Source organism: Neophocaena asiaeorientalis, unplaced genomic scaffold (genome assembly GCF_003031525.2).
Source record: "Neophocaena asiaeorientalis asiaeorientalis breed wild unplaced genomic scaffold, Neophocaena_asiaeorientalis_V1.1 scaffold123, whole genome shotgun sequence".
NCBI classification, from domain to species: Eukaryota; Metazoa; Chordata; class Mammalia; order Artiodactyla; family Phocoenidae; genus Neophocaena; species Neophocaena asiaeorientalis.
The window spans coordinates 4,567,911-4,591,587 of NW_020173666.1; the positions used below are offsets into that span (position 1 = coordinate 4,567,911).

The 23,677-nt window shown below is 44.3% G+C and overlaps 1 protein-coding gene across 4 annotated transcripts in view; it reads left to right on the forward strand.

Annotated features, from left to right (window-relative positions):
• The window catches only part of SASH1 (SAM and SH3 domain containing 1), an 856,260-nt gene that overhangs the window by 824,710 nt on the left and 7,873 nt on the right, over nucleotides 1-23,677 (forward strand). For all 4 annotated transcript variants that reach the window (XM_024747973.1, XM_024747972.1, XM_024747974.1 and 1 more), the window contains 8 exons: nucleotides 863-1,209; nucleotides 6,729-6,803; nucleotides 8,772-8,915; nucleotides 12,164-12,299; nucleotides 13,933-14,102; nucleotides 14,878-15,087; nucleotides 15,788-15,938; nucleotides 19,859-19,972. In XM_024747973.1, the coding sequence (XP_024603741.1) occupies nucleotides 863-1,209; nucleotides 6,729-6,803; nucleotides 8,772-8,915; nucleotides 12,164-12,299; nucleotides 13,933-14,102; nucleotides 14,878-15,087; nucleotides 15,788-15,938; nucleotides 19,859-19,972 (1,347 nt within the window). The remainder of the gene's footprint in view (nucleotides 1-862; nucleotides 1,210-6,728; nucleotides 6,804-8,771; nucleotides 8,916-12,163; nucleotides 12,300-13,932; nucleotides 14,103-14,877; nucleotides 15,088-15,787; nucleotides 15,939-19,858; nucleotides 19,973-23,677) is intronic.

Sequence of the window (23,677 nt, forward strand, 5' to 3'; positions counted from 1 at the left end):
CAATTTTCCTGCCAGCAAGTCCAAACCTTTCCACTGGTCTCTGGAAGTCTTGGCTGGATACCTGCCTCCAGTGATGGCTTGAAGAGCTGGAATCCTTGAGAAGAAATGGAACGCTCCATGGGGCTGCTTGCGTGTCCAGGCCCTTAAATGCCCTTGCTGCTTTGTAGCAGGGCCTGCGTTGATGGGAATGTCTGTCTTGGATCACCCAGCTCTGCAACTTTTTGTGTTTGGCTTATCAAGTGGGGACCATTTGTCAGTTGCATTTGCAATCTATGACCCTTTATGGTGTTTCCTCACCCAGACTTCTCCCTTGGTGACTTAATTACTTAAATGGCATATGTGTCAATAAAAAAAATTACTGTCAGCCACATGGCATTCATCACACTCTGACTATAAAAAGCCAACCAGACTCAACAGGAGAGCCTTTCAGAAGGGAGAACGATTGATTCCTAGCTTCTGAGGATTGCACTTGCAAACTGGGAAGGATAATTATCGTTAAATGCTAAGGAATATTGTGTTATGGATGGGCTTAGAGTGTCCAAATGCCATTTTTAATAGGTCTGTTAAGGTGTTTGGTCTACAAAGATATTGAGAGGAGGAGGAGAAATCACATCTGAAACCTTTTAACATTAAGCCTGTGTGAAACCATTATTTGCTCAGTTTATTTTCTTTTTTATATGCATTTATTTAAGCAGGAGCTGGGTTTATGGAGGGTAAGTGATTGTGGGGAGGGGCATCACTGTGGTCGCTGCATGGTTTAGCTTATTTTTTGCAGGGTTGGGGGTCTAAAGGCAAATCTGTGAGAGAACGCAAAGGTTTGTTGACAGGAACCCGTGACTGTGTCTGTGTTGATTCCCTCCAGGCGGGGAGGAACAGGTGTTTGAGAATTCCCCGGTCCCGGATGAAAGGTCTGCCCTGTACTCTGGAGTGCACAAGAAGCCATTTTTCTTTGATGCCTCTCCTGAGAAACCTCCAGAAGATGATTCAGACTCTCTCACCACTTCTCCGTCATCCAGCAGCCTGGACACCTGGGGTGCCGGCCGGAAGTTGGTCAAAACCTTCAGCAAAGGAGAGGGCCGGGGCCTGATCAAGCCCCCCAAGAAGATGGGGACGTTCTTCTCCTACCCAGAAGACGACAAGGCCCAGAAGGTGTCCCGCTCCCTCACCGAGGGGGAGATGAAGAAGGGTCTCGGGTCCCTGAGCCACGGGGTAAGTACCGATGGTGTTTGCTTCTACGACAGCCACCGTCGCCGGCACCACCTCCTAGTGTCCCTAGAGGAGGTTCAGAGCGTCCGGAAGCAGATCCGCTTGAAGAAAACGGATACTAATTATTCCTGTTCTAGAGCTTTCCTCTGCCAGCGTCCCTCTAGAAAAGGCATCAACAGCACCACCTGCGACCTGCAGCTGCTCCGGCAGAAACCCAAAGGGGGCGGGGTCTGTGGCGGCCCCGGCAGGAGGGTGCGCGGGCGCCCCTCCGTCAGCGAGTTCAATGTCACGTACGTGGTGGAGCGCAGCCTGTACAGCCACCTGAACCTGACCCAGCTAGTGCGTCCTGCCTCAGACAGGACCCTGAGCAAGGCCGAGAAGCAGGACCTGAGACGGTGCTTGCTGGAGGAGGAGGAGACCAGGAGGAAGTGGGCCGCCACGGTGGACCGCTGTACCAAAAGGGTTCTCTTGAGAATCCGCCAGAAGTCCGTGAGTCACAAAGACGGTCATGGGGACGGCCTTGTCATTTCTGTGATGTGCAGTCAAGCATTATGGCCTTTCTTGCGTGCAGCCTGGCGTCCTCCCCGCTCCTCTCATGCTCTGTCCCTCCATCACCTCCATTCCTACCCCCGCTTTCCTTGAGGAATGGCTTCTCCCTCTTTCCCATTTGTCCTCTTGCCAGTTGAAGCTGTTTGAGTTTTAATTTAAAACTAAACATTGAAGCTGATCCAGAGAAGGGCTCTCAGAGTACAGGAGTGGGGTCTGGCCTCCTTCTAGAAGTGGCTGTCTTGAGTCGCAGCCATCATGTCACTTGGCCTCAAGGAAGCTGATTCAAAACAGAAGGAAGTTTTGCCCTTAAAAGAGATGTTTCTTCTCTCAGTGAGTTAAAACAGTAGGAACTAGCTCACGGTAGATTGCCACCATCATCTTCGCCAATTTGGTGATTCGAAAAAACACTGTAAGGTACTTTCTTTTATTACTAGGGGCAGACGGAAAGTTCTCAAATCTAAAAGGAAAGAAAAATTAGAGCTCTTTTGTTTTACTTAAGTATATTTGATGTGCTTATCTTTTTAAACAAAAGGATCAGCGTTTGGAAATGTCCTCCACTGCCCCATAGATTATTCTGTACATAGCAAGGAATAAAGTATTTACTTTCAAATAATGATATGGTCTTCAATTTTATTACTGAATTATTAGAGACCTAGTAAAATTCATTTTCAGGGCAAGACTTATATTGAACTGGAGAACATAGGGATTTCCCCCCTGAAATTCCCACCTAACTTTTAGTTTGCACAAGAGCCCATATAAAATGGCACAGGGCGTGGAGGAACTGTGCGCTTCCTGGCTCCTGGCGCCCTGCTTAATCCACTTGGGTCTGCTGGCCTGTCCCCTTTTATAGGTCTGAAGGAGTAGACTGTACTGCCACCTCCCATGATGGCTTCTCCCAGAGTTCCTTCACATTTGTAACATGTTCTTCCCCAGACGGTTGCTGTAATTTAAATTCATTCAATCAAGTTCTGCTTTTGGGGTCAATGCCCTCCTTAAAGGATGCTTAGGTCCGTACCAGCCCTTAGGTTTTCCAGATATTCCCATGTGTTGACTTTCTTGCTCGATCTCCACTTTTTTCACATTCTTATAAATCTTGCAGCACTTTTAATATTATCAGTTAACAGCTTTTCCTCTGGCTCTTTGTCATGGCAACAGCCTCGGTTGGTTTTGTTTTTGTTGTAAAATAACAGTTCTTTGTTATTATTTCTTGTTGTCACTCCTTCAGTTCTGACCCACAGATCTTTTGGGAAATACTTGTGGCTACCTAGTCTTGGTATAATTTGTTTTTTACCTTCCGAGGTGTTCTGCCTAGTTCATCTGCCTCTGTACCTTTGGACTTGACCTTGATAGAACAGATCCACTTCTTCTCTGTAAATTGATGGCTCAGCCCCATGGGTTCAAATCATGCAATACTGAGAATTTTTCCGATTGAGTGCCCTGAGTTGCTCATGTATCCCTTATATTATTTATTGCCAGGTTAATGATAGAACTTCATCAGGACCTTCTCTCTAGAAGTTATATTTCTAAGATTTGTGCCATTGTGGGCCCTTGTGTGCACATTGTGAGCCAGTGATTAATTCTTCATTGACGTTTGAGTATGGACATTTGGACAAGCTTGTTTTCACGTAACAATTCCACCCCCTGTAAAAGTGGCACTCTGTAACCTCTATCCCCAGTACCAGCCTGAGGCTGGGTATTTTTAAAGTACTGTGAACTTGAGGCAGTACTGGACAGTTTTAATACTTGCTGAAATACGTGTTCAGTGCTAAATCAGAAATTTGTACATACCATTTCTTGTAAGTATAATTGTACAATCAAGAAAACAAAATTTAATTTTCTAGTTATTCAGAGAACATAGGGGAATGTAAGTTCTTTTTCTTTTGGCCGCACTGTGCAGCATGTTGGGATCTTAGTTCCCCGACCAGGGGTCGAACCTGTGCCCCCTGCAGTGGGAGCTCGGCGTGTTAACCACTGGACCACCAGGGAGGTCCCAGAATATAAGTGTTTTAACAACAGAAGAGGGTTTTTTGTTTTTCTGGGTTTTTTTAAGGGATTAAAATAATTTCTTTACTTGGTTTACTTAAAAATTGTTTTCCTTTCTTCTTGTCATATATCTCTTTCATTTTATTCAAAAGTATAGTTTCCTTTACTCTTCAACCTTGATCTTTTTGTCTTTCAAAAAATGCCATATTTGCTTGATGAAACCTCCGGGAAATGACAATGCTTTGTACTCACTGGAAACGGTCACTTGTTTTGCTTTTTATTTGGTCATTCAATTTTTGTTTGGGGAAACAGACATGCATGACATTTTGGAATTTTTGTCCATTAAAAAAAAAAATCCAAACCCCCCCAAAACGTGTTTTCAGCTGCATGACCATTCCATTGACTGGTGCTTCTCATCCACAAGCATCTATCTAAAATGTTCTTGTAATTATCTGTACAGGAGATGTTTGAACTTGAAAAACCTCATTTAAGCTTTATTCATGTAGACCACCAGAGATTGGTTTACATTCTTTTACTGTTCTCTCTTGTTTTCTCTGTTGAAAGAGTGCTGCTTCAAGAACTACCTGACATTACGGAAAGAGTTGGAGATTAGTTCAGGTGGTGCTGACGGTTATATTTTGTTCATCCTCCATTGATAAAGAAGAATCAGTTCCAAATATCTTAGCATGTCACTGGGAGAGGTTTTAGTTGGTAGTTAAGAAAACCAGTCCACTCTTTCCTCTAAATTTCTTATTTTAGGAGACAATGCATTGCAGCAGTCATATGAAGACATAAACGAGCTTCTAATTTATTGCAGTTGTAGTTTCCACATAAATTCTTTGTCAGTTATTTCATATGCATCAGAAATAACATGCTGGGCTCCAGTGCTGCAGTCGGTGTTGGAATTCAAAGCAGGGAAGTACAAAAGCCGTAAAACGATGAGGCATCTGGACGCCATACTGTGTCTGTGGAGCCCTGAGTCACAGGAGAGGAACTAGAATAAAATGACTGCCTTTGCAAAAATGAGAAAATTTATTTGGCACTATAAGCTGCAAAGGGAAAGTTAAAGTTAAAAATTAGCCTTGAGAGATGGTCATAACATTGCTTGCAGATTAGGGGATTTGGTGAGTGTTTTTGTTTACAGAGGTCTTTCTCTTTTTATAGAGTAGATATAGGTCCAGTTAAGTTGACTGTAAGGGAAATCAGATTGTCCATTGATATTTTTATATAAAATGAGAATAATGTCCATTGAAGGTTATGTCTGTGGTTGATTATTTAAAACTGCAGCAACAGCTTTGCTGAAGGAGAAAAACAGCTGTGTGATATCCTGAATGTCGGTTATCCTGAAATATAACACTGCTGCATCTCCTGGCCTTTCCTTCTGCTACACCTGCTATCTTTCACTTCTTGGCCCATTCCTGGGATTGCTCTGGTTTTACATTTGAAGCTCCCAGAATTATAAGGCCCAGAACTAAGCTCCAGTTCTTCATTTGCATATTTAGAATGTTGACTAAGCCTAAACTTCAACATAACAATTGTCAGGACAAGCTACCAAATTCTCAGTGTGGCCCTAATGAAAAGTAATGGAAGAAACCAGCATTCCTAGAGTGTCTGCTTTGTGCCAGGCAGTGTGCTAGAAGTCTCAAATATAGGCTATAGATAGTATTTTACTAATGAAGAAACCAAAGCTCAGCGAGTTCGGTACTCTACCTGTGGTCACACAGCAAGTTAAGTGTGGTAGAACCAGGATTTGGGTCCCTATCTGTGTGATTCCAAAAACCTAGGCACTTTCCTTCCTGGATGTTTCTACTTTCTCAGTTCAGTTAATATGTATCTAAGGTGTATTTATTTTTAAAAAGCAATGTTTATAGTATATGTTGTGCTTTTCTGTTCATTTCTTCCTTCTAATAGCTGTTAACTAGAGTTCTCTGAGAAACGGGTAATACAAAATATTGGCACCCAAATCTGTGATTCACATTTTATTACCAATTGCTTAAGAAGGTAATCGGTGATAACAAAAATTAATGTGCTTTGAATTTCTCCTTTTTCTTAAAGATTTGGGGGTTGGCGGGGAGAGGTGGTGCTTGAGTAGCTTTTGCTAGAAAAACAGCAGAGAATTCAAACCAAGTTCTGGAAATATAAAAGCACTGAAACATATGCAGTTCCATAAAGTTTGAAACGAACCGAAAGGACAGTGAAGTTTTCATTCTATCAGTGTTTTTCCTATTGAAATTAAAGTAGTGTGGTCAGAGACAGTCACGGAATCAATCTTTTTCTTTCTGGGCAAATGTGGTATCTTTATTTCATACACTCTGAGGAAAGGGTCATAAGTAATTAAGTTGGGCAGTTAGATGGGAGAGTTATCAGCATTTTTGGCTAGGTCAGGGAAGCAATGAGTGAGTAATCCTCTTGGCCTGATTGGACTCTACTATAAACATAACCTTTTTCCCTCCGTCTCAGCGATTTAAAACTAAACAAAACAAGAGTCCCTCAGAAAAGCCTGCTGTCAGTGGCAGGGCTATAGGACTTCACATCTGGGTTTCCAAGACCACTCTGAGCACATGGGTTCCCTAATACATGTTCCCTCATTATCACCACTGTGTGCAGCCGATATTAAGGGGTCTGGAAGGGAAATTTTGTTGCTAAGAGACAGGGAGTCTTAGAGCACTTAACACATGTATGGTTTTTTGGTTGGTGTATTTTTTTTTTTTTTTTTTTTTTTACCAGTTGGTTTTTGCCTGTGAAGGGGATTCTGAACCTCTGGTGTAGGCACAGTTCCAGTGGCCTGTGGAAGGGCAAAATGAGTGGCGTCTCCTTATAACACGAATCATGTATTTTTTTTCTTCATCATTTCTCGTCTCTTACTCTCATCCTGTAACACGTTTGTGGTTCAGTGACATCCTACAAAGGGGACGTGTGTTGGGTTGGCACACTACTGGAGGATCTTAGCATAACTGCATTGTTAGTGCTCTGCCCTCTCCTTTCCACAGAGAACCTGCAGTTTTGGAGGATTTGACTTGACAAATCGTTCTCTGCACCTTGGCAGTAATAATTCTGACCCATTGGTGAGTATACATCAGAGGGGAAGCAAAAGATTTGGATTCAAGTGATGTGGTTGACGTAGTTTCACATTTAGTATCTTTGAGAATCGGTACTGGGTGACCTTTTACTCGGGATCCTAAATCGCATTTGGAGAGAAGCTCGATTTCCCCATCTTAAAGACTCTTCACAGTCCCACATGGACTGAATGATGACCACCTGTGGCCTCCATCGCTCTCTTTGCAGAAGCATCATTTCTTTAATACCCTGGTTTCCAGGTTTCTTCAAGTCACACGTCCAGATGAGTTTAGATGGTCTTAGTCATTGGTGCACGTGTGCTTTTTGCTCATACTAGCTGCAAGTGCACGTGACTGTGACACATAGGTAGGGCCACAGCGTGGAGCCCTGTGATTTGGGTTCCAAGAGTATGTGACAGCATTTCTGAAAACCAGGCTTGTCATAGGCCAAGTGCGTAGCCCTACACCAAGCGTATGTCTTTCTGATCTGGGGTATCCTGAAATGATCCCAGTCCCCTTGGGGCCAAAGCAAGCCAGACTCCTCAGGGCCAAGGTGACCGCCTGCTCAGACCTGCCACTGGATCACAGTCCGGGGACAGGCCACCTTTACAGCGTACAGGTTCTCCCTAAGGTTTACTTTCTGAGGTCCCAGAGCTGTAGGTGAGTTTTCCATACAGTTTTGTTTTCCCCTTGTGCAGCTGGTCATGCAACTGTGAAATTAGGATTCTGTGCTTTATAGTTGTTATGGCCATGTGTTAGCGAAAGCACCCATCTATGATTTTTTGAAGTGTTTGAGAGTTTCCTGGAAGAATAAAACTATCTTATTTGGATATCAAATTTTATTGATTTATAAACCAATAATTTTATGTGGTCAGTCTTTTAAAAAGTAAAAAGTATGATTTTTTTCCCCTCAGGGGAATGTTTTGTTTTTTTTTTAATGCAAAATAGAATGAAAGGAGACCACAATCTAACTTGTTCAGAAAAGAAAATTGACACAGTCTTAGGAGTTGGCCACACGAAGTGCTACAATGATATAAATCTGATCGGATGCTGGACTTTTTTTTTTTTTTTTTTGGCTGCGTTGGGTCTTCATTGCTGCTCATGGGCTTTCTCTAGTTACGGAGAGCAGGGCTACTCTTCATTGCAGTGGGTGGGCTTCTCATTGTGCTGCCTTCTCTTGTTGCGGAGTGTGGGCTCTAGGCTCACAGGCTTCGGTAGCTGCAGCACACGGGCTCCGTAGTTGCGGCACACGGGCCCTAGAGCGCGTGCAGGCTTCAGTAGTTGTGGTCCATGGACTCAATAGTTATGGCTTGCGGGCTCTAGGGTGCATGGGCTTCAGTAGTTGTGGCACGCGGGCTCAGTAGTTGTGGCTCATGGACTCTAGAGCGCAGGCTCAGTAGTTATGGCTCATGGGCTTAGTTGCTCCACGGCACGTGGGATCTTCCCAGACCAGGGATCGAACCTGTGTCCCCTGCGTTGGCAGGTGGATTCTTAACCACTGCACCATCAGGGAAGTCCCCAGATGCTGGACTTCTAATGACTGAGATTTGCCATTTTGTTCTTACCACTTTCTTGGGTGATTCAGTAGTATTATCCTTTACTTCTTCCCCGCTGCTGGGATTAAGTGAACATTGGTTCATCTAAATCATTCTTTATTGATAAGATACAGTCCCCTTGGGTATTTAAAATGGTGGGAAAACATGTACCAGGAGAAGAATATACTAAGTTTAAATAAAACAAAGTGACTCACATCCCACTTTAAGCAAACAAACAAGCAAAAGTCACTTAGTCAATAGCTTTTAATTTTTAATCAAAAAGATAAATAACATAGCACTGAGTTAACATAAGAAAAATGTGGAGATCCTGGAGCATGCCAATGTTTTGCTGAGAGGTAGGACATTCATGGTTTGAATAATAAAACCTGTTTGTGGGCTTCATTTTCTGTGATTAAGATACTTATAACATTTTATTTTGCAGGGTAAAGAAGGAGATTTTGTGTATAAAGAAGTAATCAAATCACCTACCGCCTCCCGAATCTCTCTTGGAAAAAAGGTGAAATCAGTGAAAGAGACAATGAGGAAGAGAATGTCTAAAAAATACAGCAGCTCTGTCTCTGAGCAGGTATGTGACAGCTGAGCAAAAAGCCCCCTTGGTTCTTCCCAACAAGAAAAGCTGACAATTGTTGGTCTGAGGTTTTAAATGGTGCTAAATATATTCACAGGCATTAACCAGGCTCCAGGACCATGCTTGGTTTATGTAGACAAACATTGGATTCAGCAAATATTTATTAAGTGCTTAGGGTCACCCGAGCACCAGGTTTGGTGCTGGGAATACAAAGCAGGCCCTGACTTCTATGTACAGAGAGAAAAAGACAGACATGTAAAGAAATGATTATTCTTTAATGCAATAAGCACTAAAAATTAGAACACAAAGGAAGTATTTTATTTTCTAAAATATTCCTTGCTCCACGATGGACATCACCAGAATCAAACCTTAAAAAGACACTTAAGTTTTCTTAGCCGACTTTTCAAATAAATGTAGCATAAGTTGTTCTTAGGAGCGTGTAGCAAGTCTGAGAAGTAAAGTCAGAAAGTGCTTCCTGGCTGCAAGACTTACACAGTAATCGTGTTTCTGCAGGGGTGTGTTCACTAACCATCCCTATCTGCAGACTTTAAGACATCACAGAACTGACACCACTTCCTTCCCCAATTCTATAAGTTCATCTCTAGGAACATAACCTTCTTTTTATGGATCTTATTTTTATGGGTGGAGGGAATAAAGACACTTGGAAGGCTGGGCCTGAGATAATTTGACCATTAGATTTTCAAAACGCTCTCCTCTGGCACCTTAATAGTCTGCATTCTGTAGTCTGTTGAAGTCTCCGTTTGTGAACTGCTTGTCTACTTATGAAATATGTAGGTAATGCTGCTTTATCTGCCAAATAGAACAGCAGGGAAAGCAGGCATTTTTGCTCAGCTGCTGCCCTCTGGTGGACATGGTGAGCTAAAAACCAAGCATCGCCCTGTTTGAACCAGCTAGCCAGCCTCCCGCGCTGTGCTTCAAACAAAGCCTGCACATCTTCAGCTTATTGCAGTGGTTCTCGTGGGGTATTGGGGGTGTGTTGGGGGGGTGTTGATTTTGCTCCCTCACCAACCCCAGGGGCATTGGCTAGGGGCATTTTTAATAGTGGCAGTGGGTCAGAGTGGGGTGGTGTTGGGTGCTACTGGCATCTAGAGGATAGAGGTCAGGGATGCATCTTATGAGGGGCAGGACAGTCCATGGAAACAAAGAATTAACCATGCAAAATGATGAGAGTGCTCAGATTGAGAAACTGGCCGGTTAGACCTTCAGGGGAAGTCTGGCTGCCTCCAGTATCTCTTCTCCACGAATATTTTCCTTAATCTTTTCGTTTCTTGTCCCTATGGGTATGGGAGTGATGGTGATTCTGTATTTCTGCCCAGCCATGAAGCAAGCTGTGCACGCTCGAGTGAGACAGACATTATGCCAGTGAAAGCAGTGCCACGAATTAAAGCACTTTATTTAGTTGGCTTTTCCCCCAAATTGAAACATCCACTAAAAGCTTTTATAAACTTACATTCCTAGGGGTCTTCTGCTTCGTGGGTCATGAGCATAGAACTTTCATGTCATTTTGAGCATTTTTCTATAATTTTACTACTATATAGACGTCTTGTAGTTTTAGTTCTGTTTGTTTTTAAAGTGGTCGTTGCACATAATCAAAAAAAGAAGGAATCATTATAATGCTTTTTAGAGAGAGGAAATTAACATTGTAAGGCTTTAAAAAAAAACTTTCTAGCAAAGACACCGACTGTTTTAGTAAGGATTTTTATCTGCTCTGTTCCTGCTGTATGCCCAGCCTCTGAAATAGTACCTCTTCTTGTAATCAATAAATATGTGATGGATAAATTAATAATTTTTAAAAAGCATTTGTGAACATACAGTATCAGAGATGTGTATTTGGTATTGCTGGTTTTCAGACTGGGAGGTTTTTTCCAGAAGCATTTAAAAAAGATTTTAATTGGAAAGGTGGCTTATTTTATGATTCAGAAAAGAGGAATGAAAACCTCAGGAATTCATCCTTTGCAGCTTCAGTAACCTCCTAAGGATGCACCCTCTGTTTGTAGTTGTCGCGGTTGTTTGCTCGCTTTCCTTAAATGTAAAGCAGAAGTGTGTTTTGGATCAGAAGCTGCCCTTTCTATTGTCCTTAAATGTTTGCAGGGCTCCGCAGATCTCATCAAAGCCCTCCTGATGATTCGGCATTATGCAAATAACAGGTTGCCCTTAGATGGTTTTGTGTTCACGTGGCTGTGTAATAATATGCCAGAAAGTGTTCTCTTTGGGCCAGTAAGCGGTTCTGACTGCAGACTTTTTAAAGTGTGATACTGTCTTATCTATTAGCACCTCAAATCAAATGAGCGTGCTATAGTTACATGTGCGGATGGGGGGCTGTCCACCCCAAAAGTGAGAAGTACTGCTGAGTCACTACTGTCAGCATCTGATCTAAAAGGGACTTCCCAGCTGTTTAGTAACAACAGGAGTGAAAGAAGCTAAAATCGTAGGGTGACTTAGGGAAATTGTATTATAGACAGAAAAATGGTATGTTTGCTGTACAGCTGACCCTTGAACAACACAGGTTTCGAACTGCATAGGTCCACTCATAGGTGGATTTTTTCAGTAGTAAACGCTACAGTACGACACGATCTGTGGTTGTCTGAATCCACAGATGCAGAGCCGCAGATAAGGAGGGCCAACTGCAAAGCTGGTCGGCACCCCTAACCCCCGTGTTGTTCAAGGGTCAACTGTATATCTGGGTCCTAAGTCGGTATTTTATTAGCCAATTTTGTAATTTGTGTAAACAGAAATATAAGAATCTGTGCTTTGTGTGTGTGGGGGGTGTGTGTGTGTGTGTATGTGTGTGTGTGTGTGTGTGTGTAAATGTTTCCCTTCAAATAGATTAAATATTCTATGATGATACTTCCGGATACTACATTACTAGTGGGTTGTATCCGATCTACATTTGAAGTCCAGCGTTATTACTGAACGAGGGCGTATACTAAGAGTCTCTGAGCCTTTAACGAAATGTTTTGTCTACAAGGTAGATAGATTCTTTTCAAAAATATCTATTTGAGTAGGAAAAATACTTTCTGAGTGTTTAATTAATAGTTACATGAACCACAACTTTAAAATGAAGTAAGGATTTAGATGAAAAAGGAAGGTACATTTTGGGTAAAGAATCAGACTTGGATGTAAAGATGGATTTGACTGATGTCGTTGAGGGCTAAACTGCTGTGAATTACAAAAGGACACCCATCCACTCTGGTGAAACATAATTTTGTCAAAACCCATTTCAGGATTCAGGCCTTGATGGAATGCCGGGCTCCCCTCCATCCTCTCAGCCTGACAGCGAACACATGGACAAGCCCAAGCTCAAAGCCGGAGGTTCTGTGGAGAGTCTGCGGAGTTCTCTGAGCGGTCAAAGCTCAATGAGTAGGTCTAGTTTGCAAACGTAGATGATTTCCTTGGAGTCAAAATCAGACTTTTACTGAGTGTCAGGTTCAGGCAGTTTAAAGATAAATTAGACCAAGTTCTTACCCTTAAGGTGCTGTTACAGAGACAGACCTGCAAAACAGCTGGCCCTAGAATCCTATTTGTTTAGTAGTTGATGTCTAGCAGTGCCACAAAATTGAGGGTAATGATTTTGGTTGGAGGAGAGAGGGGAAGCACGCCAGCAGAAGATCTGGAGACTGGGGTGGGGGAGTAGGTCAAGGGGAAGGGCTCATGAAGGTGTGCAGCAAACTGAGAGGAGAGGACTAGGGCCCTGCTGCGCATACGTTGCTCTCCTGACCTCTGGGCACATCCTCCACCTACAGTAGTAATTAGCGATCCTCTGACCACTTTTTTGTCTTACAGATTTTGGTAAAAATCTCTCATCTGTGCATTGCCCCCTGCCATTTTCCTTGTCATAGTGAATCCAATTCCTTTGTTAGCATTTTAGTGGGGGTTTAATAAAAGAGAAGACAGATGCTTCTCTTCATTCTCCAATCCTTAATCAGAAACATTTTATGCAGAATTCAACACAATAATGTAATGTTATTTTTCCCTGATGCATTTCGGGTAGTGGGAAGTGCCAATAATTCTCTTCTGGCTTGACAAAGAAAGCTAATGTCTTCATAACTTTTATGAATACAAAATGTTGATTAAAACATTATTATCAGGGCAATAAAATAATCAACTAAGAAATAGGGGGAAAAATAATAAGAGGAGAAGAGAATGACAGATGTCCCTGAAACAAATGCTGTGCAACCACTCCTGGTCCAATGGTGGTGTCTGCCGAATGCTATGGGGGAAGAGACCAAGTTTAAACTCACTACTTTAAAAGCATTTGGCCTTGAGCAGGTTACGTTTCCTCATCTGTAAAATGGGGTAAAACTAGTATGCCTGACAAATGAGAGGTTATGAATGTTAAGGGTGGTGTCCTCTATCAAGGAGTCTTGGTGTCACCTGGATTCCCTGGTCATAAAGATAACTTGATGGAGGCCCCTGTCTGATTAGGGGCTTGATTAGGGAGAACAGTCAGAAAACTCAGATCCTCCCCTGGACTCTGCTCTGGTCCTGACATTTGGCTGTGTCTCGTGACTCCCTCCTCTGGCTCTTACCTTCCTAGCCTGTGATGCCTTCAGTGCCTTCTTTTTTTTAAAACAAATTTACTTATTTATTTATTTTTGGCTATGTTGGGTCTTCGTTGCTGCACACGGGCTTTCTCTAGTTGCGGCGAGCGGGGGCTACTCTTCGTTGCGGTGCGCGGGCTTCTCATTGCGGTGGCTTCTCTTGTTGCGGAGCACGGGCTCTAGGCACTCGGGCTTCAGTAGTTGTGGCACACGGGCACAGTAGTTAGGGCTCGCGGACTCTAGAGCGCAGGCTCAGTAGTTGTGGCACACGGGCTTAGTTGCTCCACAGCATGTGGCATCTTCCCAGACCAGGGCTCGAACCCATGTCCCTTGCATTGGCAGGCGGATTCTTAACCACTGCGCCACCAGGGAAGCCCGCCCCCTTCAGTGCCTTCAGCTTTGCTGTGCAGGAAATCTGTATTGACCCGTGTTCTGCCTGTTTTCCCGTACAGGTGGTCAAACAGTGAGCACCACCGATTCCTCGACCAGCAACAGGGAGAGTGTTAAGTCAGAAGACGGTGATGACGAGGAGCCCCCGTACCGGGGCCCATTCTGTGGGCGCGCCAGGGTACACACCGACTTCACACCCAGCCCCTATGACACAGACTCACTCAAGCTCAAGGTGTGTGTCTGCCTGGCCTTGGAGCAGTAACACGGGGTGCCTTGTTGCCTTAGGAGGTGTTCTCTTCTCCTTACTGTTAAATGCTGGCTGTTGTGGTGCAGACTGGCCAGTGTCTCTGCTACCTTGATAAGCTGGTCTCGACCTCTGTAGTGGAAAATGAAACAGAGAACCAGCCAGCATTTGGGGATGGAGGAGGGTCTTGTGTTAATCCTCTTTTGTCACCACCTCATCCCTCTGGCCCTGTCCTCTGACCTCAGCTTCCCTCCAGAATTCCTGTTGCCCTCCACCCTCCAGTCTCTGTGCTTTCACCAACTGAAGAGATGTAACTGGCTTTTCTGTGTCATCAGTGACATTCATATGGGACAGATGGGGTTCCACGAAATGTATGAAGCGATTACAGGACAGCGGTTGCCACTGACATCTGATTGGTGGGAATTCTTTTCCTAAGAAGTAGGTGCTCTCTGGGTAAGGGCAGGGCATTTAGAGAGCCAGGTGCCCACCCAGCCCTGAGCCCTGGTGGACGGACACCTCGGGCCACTGTCCTGTGCTGCAGGAGGCCAGAGGGGATGGGCCCTTGGGCCTCCGTGAGATCTGGCACGGTCAGGAGTGCCCTGTCCGGTATCTGCCGGGCTCCCAATCGTAGCAGGTGACTCGCGGAGCCCTGATTCTGGTCTTCCTAGTGTCTTCACATGCGTGTGATTCACGCTTCTGATTGACAGATGGTTCATGCTTGGAAACATACCTAACGGAAAGATCTTTGTTCCCTGGGCCACAGAAAGGAGACATCATTGACATAATCAGCAAACCCCCCATGGGCACCTGGATGGGCCTGCTGAACAACAAGGTGGGCACATTCAAATTCATCTACGTGGACGTGCTCAACGAGGAAGAGGAGAAGCCCAAGCGCCCCACCAGGAGGAGGAGGAAAGGAAGACCCCCCCAGCCCAAGTCGGTGGAGGATCTCCTGGATCGCATCAACCTCAAAGTTAGTTCCGTCCTGTCCTGGCCCCGCATCTGCTATGATGAGTACCCATTATCCTACAGAAATAGTTACCAGCACCGTGACTCTGCCCTTGACCTCCACTGGGGGTGATAGCATAAATCCAGGTTGCAATGAGCTCCTAGTCCAAAGAGCTGTGAGCTTCAAGTCACTACCAGGAAGGGCTGTAAGCACAAACTCCTGGCGCCCTGCTTGGCTTCTCAGAGGCCGTAAGGATTCTCCCTTCCACCCTCTCTCCTGCCATTACTCCCGGCATCTAGCGGGGGGGGGGTGGTCTACGTGGTAGATTCTGTTTCCTCCTTGCAAAACTGTCTTGCTACTGAGGAGGTCACAGGTCTCTGTGAGCTGGATTTCAGCAGCTCTAAATGAAAGAAGAATCTCCTCCGCTGTGCAGTGGGTGGCGTTACAGGCTTCGGCTCACAGCAAGGGCACAATTAAAACGCAAGCCAGTGGAGTCATCTCAGCCTGCAGTGTAAATCTTCTTAACCCCTGATGGATGAAGCGCCCCGCCTGCCCACTATGCTGTATGACTGGGAGGTACAGACTGTACTACAAAGGATACTTACTAATTTTTGAATTAGCATAAAAATGACTATGGAAAAAGAGTTTAGGGGTTTGAGGCCGGTCATCGGTCGTGGATCACATGGCTGGGCTGCTGACTCACTTCTGTCTTGTTTCCCTCCAGGAGCACATGCCCACTTTCCTGTTCAATGGATATGAAGACTTGGACACCTTTAAGCTCCTGGAGGAGGAAGATTTGGACGAGTTAAATATCCGGGACCCAGAGCACAGAGCTGTTCTCTTGACAGCCGTGGAGCTGTTACAGGAATATGACAGTAAGTCCTTCCCAGCACAGACGTGTTCACTGTTAGATCCGCTACATTCTCAGGTCACCAGCAGGCGTCCCATAAGCTGCGAGCATATGCTTGGGTCCTTGGAGTCACTCATTCGATCCTACTCTTTCCAAAGCCAAGGTCAATTTTGTATTCTGTCAAACAGCACAAAGACATAGATTCCCAAAGCAGACCTTCCTGCCAATGCAGGAGCAAAAGAAAACCTTACTAGCCTATTCTTTCCTGGAATGTTTCTAGGTAATCGTTGAGGTAAACGCTCCTCTGAGTGACTGAGAATTGAATTGCAGTTTTCTTAAGACACACAGTTCATGCCACCTTGTGGGCTGGTGGGATGTGCAGCCTTCAGGAGGTCATTAGGATACCTGGGCACAAGAGTAACTGACAAACTGGGAGTATCTTGCCCCACCAAGGGTTAATTACTTCTCAAAGCACATGAGGAGTTGTTTTCTGATTGAATAGGTTAATTAATGAATAAATGAAATTCATCAGCTTGCGTTAAAGAAGCAGGAAATAATCTCGAGTGAATATGTAGGGCAGAGAATTCCATGCTGCGATTTCTCAGCTAAAATGATAGCTCATTTTTACAACCCATGAAGAGAATTTAGTGAGCTCACAGGTTTCCTGTAGTTATTTGAATACACTGTGTCCTTTGCTCCATTAGCCCGGTCTTATCTTGCTCTTTATTCTTCAATCTGACATCAGAAATATTCCTGAAATTATTCATCACAAAGTGGGGAGTATCCTTGCCAGTTACTGAATTCAAATACATTTTCTTTCAAATGCTCTGCTTCAGGGATATCAGTAGCTAATAGCATTTCCATTGCTAAAAGACACACCAAAATCATGGTGAATGGTGGAAAAAAAAATTGTACATTACTGAATGTATCAGGCCCAAGAGACATGGAAGCAAGTGCAGTTAAATTCACTTCTGCTTAATAAGTCCTCCCTCTAAATTAACTGATGACACACCATCAAATAGATACCTAAACCCTAGATAAACACACTGCCTTCAGGGATAGATTTGGAGGGAATTGTGTTTCAGAGTTAATATCACTTTATAACCTGGTCTCTTTAGTATTGGAGTTCCCCAGGAGACACCTTGGGGATCTGTGGCCAGGTTGTGTCAGAGCCTGGCCTGGTGCCTGGAATGGCCGACCAGCTGTATGAATATCAATTAACGTTCAATCATCTAGTCTCCTGGACCACATCTGCTCGGTAAGGTAGCTCATTTGCTCTTCCTCAGCCACTGAGAACAGCTGGTTTATAAACTCCATCCATTGTGTTTCCTTTAGCATTTCGACACAGAAGGAGCAAAGCTAAATTCTGAGTCTAAGGTGCAGGGTCTGTCTCTGTCATGCTGCAAGGGCTAAGACTCCTTGTCCCCCCTGGGATCATGTCCTGAGGTATGCACTTGGGCATATTTTATAGGAGGGAATCTTTGTCCCTCATCATGCTCACTCACAAGTCTAAGGAAGGCTCTTTGCCTCTTCATAAATCCTACTTTGAATCTGTGCTGTGCCGCTGTATAGAACATCCCGCATACATAAATGGGTACTTCTTTTTAGTGGTTCTAAAACAAAGGCTTCAAGGGCTCAGGGGTGCCAGTGAGCGCCAAGTGCCCGGATGCAGGATTATCCTAGGATTAGAAGATGCTACATTCGGCGCTTTTAAATCCATTGTGTTTAAGAAGTACTCTAAGTAACTGATACCTTAGAGGGACACAATACATTTCTGTCAGACTAGACAGATCCAGAGACCTGCTGAGACCTGAGAGATCTTGCACATCTTCCAGCTCAGCCCCCCACAAGAGCAAGAGGCACATCTGCATCATGGCTTGGCACTCAGATGGGTCCAGCTTCTCTCATTGCATCTGTGCACGGGGAATGCCAGCCTTCCTGCGGGCTTCCATTTGGAAAAGACTCTCATTGTCCCTGGGTAGTTCCTTCTACTGATCCCAGACCCACTCTCCTAGGTCTGCCAGACGAAAGCTCTCGTTTAACAAAATCGTTTTCACAAGAATAAGAATTTTAATCAGGAATTATTTCAAATATGCAGGAAAGTACAGAGAAAAATAAAACAAATCCACATACCATTTTGTCATATTTACTTCAGTGCTTATTTTTTAAAGACATAAGTGTTGCAAGCCCATCGGAGGGCCTGCTATCCAAGAATCCCATTCCTTTCCCTTCTTTTCCAAGGTAACTACACTCCAGAAAATGGCACATATCCTTGCGCATAAGCGCCATTTGATGTTTGGATGTCTCATCAGTGTCTTAGCATATATTCTTTCTCCGTGTGTGTGTGTGTGTGTGTGTGTGTGTGTGTGTGTGTGTGTTGAGATGGGGTTGGGGAGACCTTTAGTCCAAATTCAGGTCATGTCCAAATGGAGTTTCAGCCCCACAACCCAGTCCTTCGCTCTTACTCGACTGTGAGAATGTTCGTGCTTCTAGCTCCCCTTCTTTCTCATCCTTGGTGCCTTGACGTTAATTCTAGTGAGTATGGGATGCGGGGAGGATGTGGCCTTGAGTGCGCAGTACATCTAAGAGATGCCCCGCCTCTTCATTCTCCCTAATGAAGAAGGACAACATACTGGGGAAACACTAGCCTTTAGTTTTAGGGAATTTTGCTAAATTTGTTGAGTTCCTGCAAGTAGCTGCTGATTGGATCCTTCAGGAAGGAAGTGGCTCTAGCCCCTTGAATAGGCCTCATGACTTTATGGATTGAACTGCGGTTTTCAGGCAATGCAAGGGACCCCTTCACTCCCCATAATAACTTCAGGTATCCTGCTGTGTGGTGAGGTTGGCATCCCGAAAGATGCAGGCACAGTCTGCATTTTCCTGCAGTGGCAGGGACAAGTCTTCTGTTTTATTCCCGTCGGTCAGCACTTTGGAGTCTGTTTGCCTGCTGCAATACACTGAACTATCTCGCCAAGGACGAACTGCATTGATTCCTCTTCCTGGGTTGTAATTGATAGCTCCAAGCCCTCATTTTATAAGTATCATTTTCCAAAATAACATGCTAGGCTAGAACAAAGGCCATTCCAAATCCACAGACTCCTCCACACAATGAGGACACCACTCTAGAATGTTCCACTTTCGGTGCGGGGGAGGGGAAAGGGTTTTTCTCTTTTGCTTCCAATTAGTTAATTTTTCATTAATCACTTTAAAAATAGCGTTTCTTAATTTGGTGCTTTAATATAAGGGCTTGTTCTGCCATGATTTCTGTTATAAAATGCTTTCCATGTGAGAAATACAAACAGGAAGTGGTCAGTGGACAGTAGGAATGGCAGCCCTCAGCCTTCCCGCAATTTTTTTTTAATGACCCAAGAAAAGGCATCAGATTTCTGGTTTATTGATTTAGAGTGTGTGTGGGGGGGTGGGGAGGCGAAGTGAAGAGAAAGAAAAGTAAATTAAAGCCATTCATCGTCAACTACTTATTTTAGGTAGAAAATGTTTTCTTGGTTTGCATTTTTATCGAGCAAGCATCTAGTCTGCATAATGATTGAAAGACAGTCTTCCTGTAACTTTGAACCTACGTAAGGCCAGGCATGCCCTCTTTATAGTGCAGACTGTGGTTGCTCTCCCCCCACGTTTGACATGATGCTCTGAATTTCTCCTCTCCCTGGTTGGCCTGAGGGTAACTTAAAAGGCATTGATGTATTTCAACTATGTCCTCTGTCTACAAACTTACCTTCCTGTGATACATGATTTGAAAAGAAAAGTGTTCTGATCTCACTCGTTCTTTTTTATCTCATTTACTTTAAAATAATTTGTTCTCTTCCGAAGTCCAAGGCTTCAAGCAAGATGTATTGTGAGAACCGAGGACAGAACTGGGATGCCGTTGATGTGGAGCCTGCTTTTCATTCCTCTTACGATCCCTTGCTATGTGTTCACCTTCTTTAGGTAACAGCGACCAGTCCGGATCCCAGGAGAAGCTGCTTGTTGACAGCCAGGGCTTGAGTGGATGCTCTCCACGAGACTCGGGATGCTATGAAAGCAGTGAGAACTTGGAAAACGGTACTGTCAGCGCAAATGATCATGAATGCATCTTCATACGCAAGCCTACTGGGCCGTTTCTTGACTTCTGTGCTTTGGCTAATGACCGTCTTTCTTCCTCAGCCTGAGCCATTCACTGCTTTTGGGAAAACTGGCAATAGGGAGAGGAGTTTTCCCAGGGTGATGGTGCTTAATTAAGATCCTTAGGAGGGAGCAACATCTCTCAAGAACCTAGACAACTGATGATGTTGAGAAATGAGTAGAGAGGTCTTTCATCAGTTACTCTTCCGTCCCACATAGCACATAATTGGAAAAAGTTTAAATTTGTGTGTCAGAGAAAGGGACCCTAAACTTTCCATTGTTCTGCTGCTCTTAGAGGTTTAGGCCCCTCCCCCCATCTGGATCATGCAAAGAGCTGTGGGGCTTTAGAGTGGGGAGACCTGGTGTTTGAACGTGAATAGGGCATAGCTGAAGACTTTGGCCAAGTTACATCTCCGACTCCTCCTTACCTCTTTTTTTGTTTTTTAAACAAATTGATTTACTTATTTGTTTTTGGCTGCGTTGGCCCTCCGTTGCTGCGCGCGGGCTTTCTCTACTTGCGGGCAGGGGCTTCTCTTGTTGCGGAGCACGGGCTCTAGGCACGCGGGCTTCAGTAGTTGTGGCACACGGGCTCAGTAGTTGTGGCTCGCAGGCTCTAGAGTGCAGGCTCAGTAGTTGTGGCACACGGGCTCAGTAGCTGTGGCTCGTGGGCTCTAGAGCGCAGGCTCAGTAGTTGTGGCGCACGGGCTTAGTTGCTCCGCGGCATTTGGGATCTTCCCGGACCAGGGCTCGAGCCCGTGTCCCCTGCATTGACAGGCGGATTCTTAACTACTGTGCCACAAGGGAAGTCCTCCTCCTTACTTCTTAAATGGTAATGTGAGTTGTTTTTTTTTTAAATAGATTATTCTAAGACAAAGTAATAATATATTAAAAATACCTAGCACTTTGTAAACACTGATTATGAATGAGGCAGTGGGCTAGGTGCGCACGTATGCAATTGCTAATTATCACTCAGATCCTGCAGTGCATATTTTATAGATGAGGATGCTAAAGAGAGATTAAATAATAACTGAAGCGCTTGTTCTTTTCCTCTTGGCACCACTCTGACTCATAATAATAGGCTCTCAGTCAATGGTAGACAGTATTTTAGACCTGACTTTCCAATACCATAAGCATTTTCAAGTCCATACTCTTAACTACTTAATGTCATCATACATCAGCCAGGGGTATCGGGGCTTAGTTGGAACTTCAAGCCAGAAGGGATTTAGTTTGTATGTTATCATAAGTACTTTCACAAACCATGGATTAGATGAAAATAGGTGGACCTATTTTGGGAACAAGGAAAAAGGCAACATATACCATAAAGGTTCTCTTTGCCTATTTGATTTTGCTTATTTATTCGAAGAGCAAGAAAATCCCAGTGCTCGGGACTGTCATCCGTGAGTCTCTCATTTCAATGTGAGGATTTTGAGGAGCCCCGCTGAGAACACGATGCAAAGCCAGGGCAGGAAGGTTTGGTTCCTTCAGTATCATCGTCATCCCTCACCTCAAGTTTTCTTCTTAAATAGACAGTAAAGCCTGAGCAGGGGCGGCCCTCAGTGTTCGGACACTGCCCTGGGAAAACAGACATGCTCGTTAGTTCAGGGATCGTAGTTGCACGATGACTCCTTCCATAAACAGATAGATTGGGATTGACATATATACAGTAATATGTATAAAGTGGATAACTAATAAGAACCTGCTGTATAAAAAAGAAATAAAATTCTAAAATTCAAAAAAAAGAAACACAAATAGATCCTGGCAGCAGTATTATCATTACAGTATGAAAATATCTAAATTCATATTAAAATAATGTGAAAAGTCTATTCAAACATTTCTTCATTTTTATGAAAGCTAGATCTCTGAATGAAGGGTATATAATTAAATATTAAAGGGCACATTTTTGTTTTAAAAAAAATCTCAAAACTTCAGACCAGCTAGACAGAAAGAATATAATTACCCACATCCAATATGGTACTTCCTTTGTCCCCGCAGACAGCATGACTGGGGGCTCAGAGTTATGACCCCCAAACTTCACATCACTGGGCCAGCCCTCCTCATGATCTAGTTTTTGGAAGTTATTGGACAATGTGTATTTTTGGCTCCCATACCCACTACACATGTGGACTCAGTTTGAATCAGTGGTTTACTTTACTTCAGTAAACTTCTATGTGCACAGAGAAGACATTTACTAAACAGGCTTTGGAACAACAGGATCAACCATAACTTTCACTTTGAAAAGGAGCATAAACATACACACTGAAGATATGAAATTGCCGGAAGTTCACGATTCAAACCAGCCAAAAGCACCTGAAAAGCAAGATGTTTTCAAAATAGATTCGACATTTCTCCCCCCACACACCCATCTTTTCTGCTTTGTCCACGTAACAGTTAAGGACATGGTACCTCCCCACCTTTGTTTTCTCAAACATTAAACCAAGCTGCACGATTTTGATCTAGTTTTACTAGGAGAGTATTTTCACCGGGTGGAGAAATAAACGCAAGGTTTACAGAAGCAGTCCCTCTTATGCAGTTCGTAACTTCTGGTTCAGAAGCTCATGCTGCCTAAGGCCCTGGTTTTTAACTGTGGTCTGCGGGGTCCCGAGGATGGGGGCCTTGGTGGCGGTGTGTGGACCTGGGCCTTGAGAAACCTCCACACTTCAACTTTGATCTGTTTTGTAAATGAAGCTTCATTAAAAAGGATCCTCCTGGGCTTCCGTGGTGGCGCAGTGGTCGAGAGTCCGCCTGCCGATGCAGGGGACACGGGTTTGTGCCCCGGTCCAGGAAGATCCCACGTGCCGCGGAGCGGCTGGGCCCGTGAACCATGGCCGCTGAGCCTGCGTGTCTGGAGCCTGTGCTCCGCAACGGGAGAGGCCACAACAGTGAGAGGCCCGTGTACCGCAAAAAAAAAAAAAATATATCCTCCTGCTTTGAAAAGTACTGATTTTAAAAGTGCAGTGTTCTGAAAAGAGACCATTCTCTGACCGCCGTGAACGCGGTGCTAATCTTTTCCTTTCTGACTTCTTCGCCGTTCTCCTTTCTAGTTAGCCTCTGCTGACTTCTGTGTGAGGTGAATAAATTCCATCTAAAATACCTGCAGCCATAAAACCTAAATTGTGTGTCTCCTGTGTCCTCTTCTTTTCGCAATGAAAACCAGCATTTGAGTGTTGGGAACTATCAGGTCCATAAGGAAAACAGCTTACCAAGTAGACCATCCATCAGGGCCACAGCGGCACGGCCTGAGGACAGAGCAGTTTCGGGGGAAGAGGGCCGCATGCCTTGTTTGTTGCTTCGCTGTCCTAACAGTCGGGAAGCAGTCCATAGGAAATTCAGACAGCTTCCTTGTCTTAAAGAGAAGAGGAATCTTAAGTGGATTGGGGTCAGGTGCACTCAGGGTTACCATGGGTGGCTCTGTTCACCAGACAGCAGTAGCAATTAGTATCAGTCAACAGTTGTCAACTAAGTAGACTGTGACCGCTTGATAGGTTATCAGCCTGACAATCATTTTATTTTAATCAGGTCTATCGCTTCAGTGGCAATTAGAACCATGTCAGTATCTAATAGATTGTCTGTGGCGACATCCTCACTTCAGCTTGTTTACTCATTTGCACCAAGGTCGGCTGACTGTTTCTAGGGTACCTTTATTTT